Here is an 11712-nt window from a genome sequence, read left to right as displayed (position 1 = left end):
ACAGATTATTTATATGCACTTCCACCTCCAGAAACACTTTTGTTCAATAGTTGGTGTTAACTCTGCTGGGGGTTTCATTGTGTGTGTGTGTGTGTGTGTGTGTGTGTGTGTGTGTGTGTGTGTGTGTGTGTGTGTGTGTGTGTGTGTGTGTGTGTGTGTGTTGATGTTGTTGTTTGAAATTTACTCTTTTTTTTATTGTTAGAACAGACTGACCTAATTTTTCTGACTCGTCTGAGAAACATGCATATGTGTGTGTGTGTGTGTGTGTGTTTCAGTGTGTGATGAATCTTCTTCCAGATGTTCTCACAGTGCTATGGAAATCCAGGAAGGAGACAGATTAACCGAGATTAAAACTTTTAATAAACTAGAACAAGTGAAAATGAAAAAAATATTAAAGTGTAATTTGTATGTGAACGTTATTAAAATTTCATATGGTATGCGGTCTGTAATACTGTAACACTTGCATAGTGACATTACTACAGAAGATTTACTCGATAAATTGCCCCATTTACTATTAACAGGATCAGAGTTATAATATTTTAATACCAAACAGAATGAGCAAGCAATGACAAAGCAACAGCCATGAAACCACCTTGTATACCATAGAAACCAAGTGGACTCTCATGGCAAACCCTTAGGAATATACATAACATAACCGTAACCCTAAACTAGCAGCACACAAGCAGCCACCTGAAATATTATTACAACTAAGTAGCAATGCAATAAAAACCAACTGGTACAGCATAGCAACCGCCTATCCACATCACACAGAGAGACCTTAGAAACCAACTGGAATACTGTAGCAACCTTGAAAGATCATATCAGCTAACTGTGTTAGTAGACCAACAGCCTAGCATAGCAACAGCTGGAATATCATAGCAACCAGAATCCTAGCAACAAACTGGAATATTGTCACAGCCTTGAAAGACCCTATCAACCAAACGTGTTGGCATGTCAACCACAGAGGAAGAACTTAGCCACGAAGTGGGATACCTTACCAAGTACCACCAAGTGCCACCCAGCCACCAACTAGCAACACCCTTAGCAACTGAGTGGAATATCATAGCAACCACTTAGGAAGACCCTTGCAAACATCAACTGTGTTTGCGCATCAATCACCTAGTAAAACCTTAGCAACCCAACCATGCAGGAAGAGTCTCTGTCGAGACGAACTTAAATAATCTCGGGTGTCTGAAGTGTAATCAGTAGTTCACAACAGCTGATGTGTGTTCGCTTTCACACTCGAGATAACGCAGTAGCCTGAATGTGTAAATACTTTATTCGTGCTTAATTAAGAAATGACCTTTAATTTAAGAAAGAGGATTAAGTAGAGCTTCCCTAAAGGGCAGTAACTGTCTGTTCTACTTATTTACCTTCACAGGAATAGAAGGACAGAGAGAGAGAGAGAGAGAGAGAGAGAGAGAGAGAGAGAGAGAGAGAGAGAGAGAGAGAGAGAGAGAGACTGGGATGTCGTTTTGTATTAATTTTTTTGTTGGACATAGATAGATAGATAGATAGATAGATAGATAGATAGATAGATAGATAGATAGATAGATAGATAGATAGATAGATAGATAGATAGATAGATAGTTAAAAGACAGAAAGTAAAATGAAATGCAAAAATGACAGAGAGGAAAGGAAGGAAACTGGATTGAAATAAATGGTAAAAGAAATAAAAGAAAGAATAATGGGGTACAGTACTAAAAAGATAGCAATGTGGGTCACCATTTATTTCATCCTTTACTTATCAAAAATAAAATAAAGAAAGAATGAAATTACAAACGCATTGTTGTCTTTTTAAATAGTGATGTATCTCGTTGGTCTGAAGTGATTATTGATCGTAAAGCAGGTAAATGGCGCCCTCTAGCGCTCTGTGGTCGTAAACGCAACGCCTTTTGCCAATGCTCTTTTCCCTCCAATAGATGTCACTGTTTGTCTTCCTCGCTTGAGACAATAAAGCATCAGTACATGAGGGGGAGGAAGTGGTGCGATGTATGAGGGATGCGTCGTTGTGAGGATGCGCGAAACGCCCCTAGCAACAACCATCTTTAAATAAAAAACAACAAAAAAACAGGTAAAAAAAGGCACTCACGTAGACGGATGGAAAGAAATGGCTAAGGTGTTTGGAACAGCAATGTAGGATTGACGATGCCGCCCGAGCGCGTGTGCCGTTTTGTCGTCTTCCTCCTGCTTTTGTGTTGCGCCAAGCGGACCTGCGGGAAATCAGTGGCGGATCCCGGTGAGTGCAGGAGAAAAAGATGCGGGGATGAAGGGTGGGGAGCGTCGGGGTATGAGATCTAATCTCTAATAAATTACATCAACCAAAAAAAAAAAAATCCAAATCCTTTGTTTTGTATTCAAACGGAATTGTAGTGCATTCAATTTCTTATAATAAAACTCTGATTGTGCTCCAAAGCAGCATCTTGTGTATATTGTGTATGTTGTATATATTGTGTATGTTGTGTATATAGTGTATATTGTGTATATAGTGTATATTGCTGCAAACCTGTCTTCATTTTTGTCCTCAGTGAGGTCCATTTTATTCAGTAGATGTTGATTTTATACCCGCCTTGATAGCATGTATTTTTTTTAAATGATCATTCTACAGCATGAGCCAATCAGATGACATCATTTTGCGTCTTAAGTGCTGTCATTTATGCAAATTAGGAACTCACGCCACACACGCCTTACACTGCTTTTGTTCATAAGGCAGTAAAGCTCATACTGCACGTGCGAGACCAGGGATGTGTCGACGTGTAACTGTGCGCCATCCCACATTCATTATAAGAGCTAAGGAAAAAGAAAAAAAAAATACATACATATATACATATATATTGTTTAATGTTCTCTTGCACTGATGTTTTAGTTGAAACATGTTTTTAAGCTGTATTTTCACTTTGGATTGCAGTGTCCTACATTTCCCACAATGCCATTTAACACATTAGCTACTAAAGCTTCAGTTTTCAGGATTATATCACAGTCAATGTCTCAGTCTCGTAGTTTGCTAACTGCCTGAACTCTTGTCATATGACGTTTGCATCTGGGTTTATACGATGTAAGAGCAGTATTGCGTTATGTTCTTTTGCGAAGCCGAATGCAAACTTCTCGCAGGAGGAATGAAAATTACAGCACCATCAAGCAATTGTCACTATAATCTCTGAAAGCGTAAATCTAAACATATTTAATGTGTTTCTGTTTGGAGATTTCCTTTAAATATGCCTGCCTGACTATGTACGATGTCCTTCTTTCAGAGGTGCAGGTGAGGGTGAAGGTCTTCGACAGCGGCAACCTTTCGCCCCTGTCCAATGCTGCCATCGTTGTCCATGGCAACCGGAGTGTGCTGGCATCCAGCCAGGGGGGCAGTGATGATGCGGTAGTGGTGTATTTCCAGTACCGTACGGGCACATGGGTAATCATCACAGCATCTCGAAAAGATTACGTCACCAGCTCAGTGCCGTGGCATGCCAACAAAGTACCCTGTGAGTAAACAGCGGGGGAAAAAAATCTATAAACCCCTAATCTATAAAGCCACCTCACTCTTTGAATTCTCAATTCTGATTGGAGAGATTGTGATGATTCATTTCATTCAAATCAGCCGATTCATGGGGACTTGTACAGTATGGTGGACGATCCTCATCACAAAATGTGTCTTAATGTTGATGTGGTGACAATTTCTGTAAGGAGATGTGCATTTACAGAGGGAGTTTTCAGCGCCAGGGTTTTGTTAACAGAGACCACACAACCACATAAGAGCATATGATCAACTATTATTCACAGAATCTGAGGGTGATGCGTTTTACGTGTCCCTTTTGGGGTGGCACAGAATTCACAAGCAAAATCCTATAGCAAAATGTGTTTTATTGTATATGTGTGTACAGAAATATAATAATCTTTAAAAGCTCTATTTTTAATTTACTTTCAGTAATCGAACAAATTCTTGACCTCTTATGATACATATGGTAGAGAAAACACTTTTCTTATGGGAAAAGTTTGCCGGGTTCCTTCCCATGATGGACTGTAGTCAGAAATGCTGACATAAGTGAAAATTTAGATCATCACATTTAAATACTAACACTTATAATTGGGGGAAATGCGGACTGAATAAGCATATAGCAGTTTAACATAAATGCAAGCAACAAAGGGTAAAAAAAACAACTAATACAGAGATATCTGAATGAATAAGTAGAATGCAATCATTTCATAAACTATAATCTAATTATATATCTAAATATCCAGTTCCAAGGTCAGACTGAGACATGCCTCAGGGTTCAGAAGAGATGTTGGAAGGAGCGATGGGAATCAGGTTTCTTAAATAAATGATGATGTAGTATGAAGTGGATAGCTCTAATCTGTGTGTATGCTGAATGATGCTAGATTCATCACCTCATCATTTCCTGCATTGGGAACAAATGTAGATGATGGAAATGCAGTTACTCAGAATGAAATGGTGACATGGTGACATCACTTTCATAACACAAGTGTTTACTTCTTGAAATATTAACACCGAAATTAACGTGTATGAAACACTTGATGCACTTGCATTCTTTTATAATTCTCTTTCTTCATCTGTATTGCAGTATTCTCCTCAGTCAGCCTGTACCTTCTGGCTCAAAGGCCAGGAACCCTCATCCTCTATGATGATGTCATCCATGTGTTTCATGGCTCTCCAGGTACGAAATGCAGTAGATATTGAGTAGCAGTGATGTGATCGTGATCACTGTAGTAGATGCATATGTGGCAGAGCCCAAACATACCTAGATATTGGCCATTCAATGGATTCCATAATAATGCCATATAATATAATAATGACCTTTTTTAAATAAACACCAATGTTCTATTGCAGTGGTCCCCAACCCCCGGGCCACGGACCGGTACCGGTCTGTGGACCAAATGGTACCGGGCCGCCCAAGGAACATTAAATTTTTTCCATTTTATTTACTGTGGTGTATTTCTCTCGGGTTTGTGCAACTTTCCATGGACGAGAGGTTAACTACGTCACCTAAAGCCGCACCAATACCGCGCATGCGCAAAATATCATGATATCGGGCCGGGTTTAGGTGACGTCTGGAGCTGAGCGGCTGCGAGCGGCAGTGGTTTTGTAACTTTGGTGGAGAGAGAAGGTGTGTATCGCTCTTCTCTCTGTTCACCGGTACTTTGTCATGTTTAACAGTGCTTGGTGTACGTGTATATTGTGTTTGCTCAAATTTAACCCACAAATTAGCAAAAATGAGCACGAAACAGACGTCGTTAGAAAGTTAGAAACACTGCCGGTGTTCTGGATTAAAGTCATGGCGGAATACCCTGAGATTGTCACCACAGCACTTAAATCAGTATCGCCATTTAAGCGACACTTGGATGACACTTCGGGTGTCATTGTCTCCTATTACCCCAGATGGAACCGTCTCGTTGTAAAGAAACAAGCTCAGGGTTCTCATTGATTTAGCATTGTAGTGAGTTAAAAAGGCATGTTTAAATACAATTAAATTAAAATGATTAATTTTAATTTAATTGTATAGCCACCACCCCACAGCCCCAGCGGGCCGCGGTAAAATGATCAAACATTGACCGGTCCGTGGCGAAAAAAAGGCTGCTGACAACTGCTCTATTGCACCCATTGGTGCCAATAGAAGCTCACTGGGGCAGAATTCATGTTGCCCAATGCTTGTGCTATGCACATTTGTAGGTGCCACTCTTGCCAGAGGAATCGGGATAGTTTGACAATACTCCTCAGTGCGAATTCAATCTAATATATTTATGCAAACAAAAGCAAATTGAAAGTGCAGACAGGGTCTATGATGTACAGAATGATGTCTATTGTAAGATATTTTGAAAAAGACTAGGTAAGGGAAGAGAATGTCAAAATATAGAAATGCATGTACCACAGTGACCTTGTTTCTCCTCGCAAATGCTGAAATAGAAGAAAAAAAAATCGGGGGTCTTTTTGGGTCTAGTTTCAGTTCTTTTGGGATGTACTTGGCAAACTCATCTGCTGTATCGAATGCCACTGAACAAACTTCGGTCTTTATCAAGCTGCCAGACGGCCTGCTGGATGACTACATGTTGTCGACTCTCAGCTGCCTATTATGGGGTTACTCTAAAAAATTCACTATATAACCTACACCAAAAGTCAAAAACAAACTATGTAGCCTAAAGCAAAAGTCAAGTGTGATAGCCTCTCACACATGCACACACACAACCTTGATGTCTTCAGGTACTTTTCCATACTGTATATTTACTATTTCCTGCTACTGTTGCCATAGCAACAACCTCCGCAAAACTCTTGTGCATGGCTAGAATATTCCTGATAATAATAATAATAATAATAATAATAATAATAATAATAATAATAATAATAATAATAAAATAATAATAATTTTAACATTGATGTGACAAGAACATAAAATTTATTTCGCATTACTAGCATCCATGCTGACATCATGAGAACATTAAGGACATTCTAATGATTCATTTTAAAAATAAATAATGAATATTTTGTCATTTGTGTAACAGCGTTGTACTATTTCAGTCTATATCATGTAAATGTAAACGAAAGAAGGAGTAATTTTTGTTCTTCCGATGATCTTCAGGAAAATAATGATGCATTGTTGCTAGGTTATTCTCAGAAATATGCACATCGTTGTCACGGAGAGGGTTTTTACTAATGTTCAAAATGTCTTTTACTTTGTGATCACACAGGAGGGCGGAGTCAGCCGTGGCTGCACATCCCAAGGCGGAGCTTGCAGTTGAACTCCTCCTTCTCTGAAATGACTGCTGTTTTGACCACTGCCAGAGACATGAGTGAAATCAATTACTTCCCTTATCTCCTGGCCCTGGAACACAATGTCACAGGTCAGATACCAGATTGAGATATTAATAATATAGTAGAAATAATATCGATTTTGAGAATGATGCACATATTTTCTGATAACCTACTGTGTGTAAATAACATTTGTTTGTTCATGTAGGAGGAGAGGACATCTGGACAGATTTGGCAGTAGTAGCTGCAGTCAGTGCCCAGCTGTTTGACCGAGAAGGCAGTGAGGTTCAAGTCACAGAGCCGGTTCATTTCTCTGTTCCGTTGCCCTCGGACTCCCATGTCCGGTCGCCCACCAGCATACCTGTGTGGGTGTATAATATGAACACAGGTATGCATACAGACAGAAACCTAGGAGACTTATCGTAATGATTCATTCATTCATTCATTTATTTTCTACCGCTTATCCGAACTATTCTCGCGTCACGGGGAGCCTGTGCCTATCTCAGGCGTCATCGGGCATCGAGGCAGGATACACCCTGGACGGAGTACCAACCCATGGCAGGGCACACACACACTCTCATTCACTCACACACTACGGAGAATTTTCCAGAGATGCCAAACAACCTACCATGCGTGTCTTTGGACCGGGGGAGTAAACCCGAGTACCCGGAGGAAACCCCCGAGGCAGGAATCGAACCCCCAACCCTTGAGGTGTGAGGCAAACGTGCTAACCGCTAATCCACCGTGTCCCACATCTTAATAATAGATTTATGTAATGTGCTTTATGAAAATGGTGAAATGTAAAATATGTTGTGTCACAGTGTTCCATTATGTGGCCTCTGCTGTTATTGTATGCTGATGATACTATTGTTTCTTGTTCTGACAAATTCTCAGCTGATGCAATCTTGAATTTAAATATACATCTTGCAGGACCAATCCTTTGATTTTACTGTCAATATTTGTCCTTTATTTTGTTCTATTGCTTTTATTTATTTATTTATTTGCCATCTCTCCCTGCTAATTTCCACCCACCATCCAGCCTACATATGACCGATACCAGCTGGGGAAGGTGAAAGCTAGCATGCTTCTACTGAGACGTGTGAAGTCAGCCAACTTCATTGTTTTAGAATTCTGATTATGCTGAGTCACAGTGCAGCCTAACAAACCCTAGGAGAAGTGCCTTTGATTCTCTTCACACATGAACTCACAGATGCCCACAATTGTTGCTGTGTTTGACATAACCGATTTTACTCCCTTGCCTCCTGGACATGGATGGCTGTGGCATCACCTGAATTCAAGCAAATATTTTTGTTGTGCCATTTATACGTCTTCCTTGTTCTATGTCTTATTTGGTAACTGTTCTACCCTTTTAAACATTTCTAATTTGTATCAAACAATGATATTGCTTTTTCCAGGACTTTGGATGAGAAATGGGACTGGCTACATCAGAAGAGATGGCTCTCATTTTACATGGGACTTCATGGCCTCACGTCTGGGATACTGGATAGCGGCTTTTCCCTCTGCATCGGGTAAGATATACATGCAGGTTTATCCTGAATCAAACTCACCAGCTCGATAGACACATTTCAGCTCGATTAAGAGGTGGGGGCTTAAGGCTACTTCAATCAATTATGTAGGGAAAGTTTAGATGATTACGTGTAAAGGCAACCAGTTCCTTTATATGGAATGCTTAATAGTGTTTCTATATGTATAATAATAGTGCAACAACAATGATACATTAGGGAAACTCTGATTACATTTTAGGACCTGGTTTGTCTCATCCAAGCCTGAGGGACATCACAACATACCATACCCTTATCTTGCTCTCTATACTGGGCTCTCTGGCTCTGCTTGTACTGGTACTACTCTGTGTTCTTCTTTACTACTGCAGGTTGGTAGCTGTGGCATGTCAGTTTTTATTGTTTTTTTATTGTTATTTTAATATTGGATTATCCAAAGTCTTAACTGAAGCAGTCTTCACAGAGGGTTGACTATGAATCAACTGACATAGTACATGCACTCATGTTCTTGCTTTTGTCTCTTGTTGATAGACGGAGGTGTCTGAAGCCTCGGAGACAGCAAAAGCAAGGACAAGTCTCAACTGCCCTATCCAACTCCAGAAGAGACCAGGGCACCTCCACCTCTCGCCTCAACCTTATCTGCGGTGGTCATGTTGAAGCCCCCTCCACCAATGGTGACACAGAGGCCAGCAAATCTGATGCCTCTACATCCCACGAATACAAGAGTGCACGTGAGGAGTTTACCAAGCACGTACCGTCACACAAACTCCGCCATTCATCCAAAAATAAACAGTCCAAAGGAGCACAGCGAGGTGCTGAAAGCTTCCCTATGAAGGTACATCGTTCCACAGAAACAAGCACCCATGAGAGCACCGTTCCTCACGAAGACTATAGTCGCAAATTCAGCCCAGATGTCAAGGATAACGAGTACCGCCGCAGACATGTCGCTAACGATAATCGTGGATACACGGCTGACCCACCTTCTCCACCTCTCTCGGACAAACCACCAGAATACTCACAGGTTTCCCAAAGTCAAGACCATCTTGCTCGTCCAACAACCTTGAACACACAACCTGGTCAGATCATATTCTGCAGCTCTTTAGATCAAATGACAGAAAATATGTACCGCAGCATGGTTCCAACCCTGGTCATTCCAGCACATTATATGCGTCTGTCATCTGAGTTTGGTGGTTCTGAAGCTGGAAAGGATGGGCAGAGTCAGGCTGAGAGGGAAAGGGAAGGCCAAGGAGGGGCAGGTAATGGTGGTAGCAGTGGCGTTCTCGGGAGTCAAGGTCACCAGGTCCAATGCCAGGGATCAGGCCAGATGCAAGCCCAGCAAGGAGTTGGGTCTCCAGACGGTTCTGAGGAGAATATGTGGGCATCTGGAGGTCCGTCAGCACCAGTGCACATTCCAGTGCTCTTTAATGATTCCACCATGGCACAGATGAATGGGGAACTCCAGGCACTAACCGAAAAGAAACTTCGAGAACTAGGAGTCAAGCAACACCCTCGTGCCTGGTTCATATCTCTTGATGGGCGTGCCAATGCTCATGTGCGACACTCCTACATTGATGTTGCCTCAGAATTTGCTCACAGTGGAGCTAATAGCAGTAACCATAGTGCTCAAAGCACATTGAGTGCCCCTGCTGGCACCAGTAAGGATTGCGGCCCAGACACAAGTCTCCAAGATACTCAACAGGAACGCAAGCAAGCATCTGGGCGAAAGAGCAAAGAGGAAAGGCATGGAAATGGGCGGAAGGGGCATGGAGGGAGCAGCAGCGGGGGAAAGCACTATTCGAAATTGCCTTATAATGACCCTCTAGATCTTGCTGGTGGAGTTGGCCGTATGGGTGCAGGATCGCCTCTCGAAAATCCACTGACTCCCCTACTGGATGACGGTCCAGAGGAACCACGAGGGTCACCGATGCCAAGAAGAGGACGAAGCCGAGGAAACAGCTCACGTAGCAGCAACAGTGAGACCCAACGGGATTCTGTCACCAGCCCAGAGGATGATAATGACCCAGATGACAAAGATGAGAACAAGAAAAGTCCATGGCAACGCATCGAGGAACGGCCGCTTATGGTGTTCCATCCCAAGAAGTAAAACAGTAACAGAAAGAGACCAAGTCAAACCTTTTTACATTTGAAGAATGTGTCCACCTGGGTCCTGGACCATGTTAGACACTTCAGCACAATAAGCACCATCTTTAAAAAGGAGCTTGTTTCATGGAAAAAGGTGATGCCCTTTGTTTAACGATGTGGGTATAAGCAAAGATGTACACAATTTTTTTCAGGTTGGTGATTGTAAGCAAATTTTACATATATTGGGGGCAATTTAATTCAATTCCTCCAAGCAGAATAAAACATTGTTAAAATCATTTTGTAATTTAAATACCATCCTTATATTAACAAAAACTATATCTATAATTCTGATGTGGATATGAGAGTAGATAAAAGGTGAGTTTCTGGGAACAGAAGAGCAGATGAGGTGACACTCTGTCATAACACATGTTCACCTCGATGATGCCCGGCTGAAGTCCCTTAGCCTAATATGAAATGCCATTTTTACCGTAGGTCTAAATAAGAATATTTCTTAATGTACGTTATATACGTAAGTTTACAATCAAATATGGCACAAATGAAGTCGGAAAACTACATACAAGACTGGTTTAATTGCGTCCGATTCAGCTTGGTGGTTGTTGTGGACTTTTGGAATGGTGCCATAATCGAGATAGCTTGTTCAAGAACTAACTTGTTTTGGAAAAAAAAAAAGAGGAGGCATTGCGATGAACAGTGAAAGATTACTTTTATGCTACTGGATGTTTTCAAATGTTCATACTTGATGTATTTGATGTTTTTGTAACACGCCGTGTTCCTGTGTACATCCTGTTTCATATTCCCAGCGTACATTTTCATGTACATACTAAATTCTCAGATCCAACAGGAAGCATTATGTGTTATTTAATTCATGTATTATTAATGAATATTATTTCTTTTAAATATTGATATCACTAAGTACTGGTTTATAGACACAAACATTCCCAATCTGCAATGTTTGTGTATTTCACAGTATTTAATATTCATTTATAGATTTTAATGTTTTTATTTAGTGGTGTTTTTTTTTTTTCCTAATGTCTGAAACAAAAGTTTGTACAGGTAATGATTTGTTTCTGTATACATTTATGTGCTAATATAAACTTTTTAGACCGTACTAATGAATAACTTTTTATCGTGGTTTACAATATTTACTAAGTTTACCAGAATTTACCAGAGATCACATTTGGGACTGATTTCAATGTCAGTAAACTTTTTCGGGTTTTTTTAATCAGTATACACGAAATGTTTTTGATGGATTTGAGTGGGCCGTGAGCTGCGTCGGTAACACAACCTTGCACTTTAGCCACATTCACAATCAAAGGAACTGCTGCTTTTTTT

General features: G+C 40.7%; 1 protein-coding gene across 1 annotated transcript; it reads left to right on the top strand.

The window, feature by feature from the left end:
* The first annotated feature begins 1965 nt into the window (after positions 1-1965).
* On the top strand, positions 1966-11316 carry LOC113652084 (protein FAM171A2). Its single transcript, XM_027160997.2, has 8 exons — positions 1966-2239; positions 3252-3479; positions 4578-4670; positions 6697-6849; positions 6966-7145; positions 8173-8286; positions 8522-8648; positions 8809-11316. Exons 1-8 carry the CDS (start codon positions 2149-2151, stop codon positions 10379-10381), a joined length of 2559 nt encoding a protein of 852 aa, XP_027016798.1. The 5' UTR covers positions 1966-2148; the 3' UTR covers positions 10382-11316.
* The last annotated feature ends 396 nt before the right edge of the window (positions 11317-11712 follow it).

Source organism: Tachysurus fulvidraco, chromosome 3 (genome assembly GCF_022655615.1).
Source record: "Tachysurus fulvidraco isolate hzauxx_2018 chromosome 3, HZAU_PFXX_2.0, whole genome shotgun sequence".
NCBI classification, from domain to species: Eukaryota; Metazoa; Chordata; class Actinopteri; order Siluriformes; family Bagridae; genus Tachysurus; species Tachysurus fulvidraco.
The sequence above is the reverse complement of the archived record's forward strand: the minus strand, read 5'-3'. Positions and strand labels throughout refer to the sequence as shown.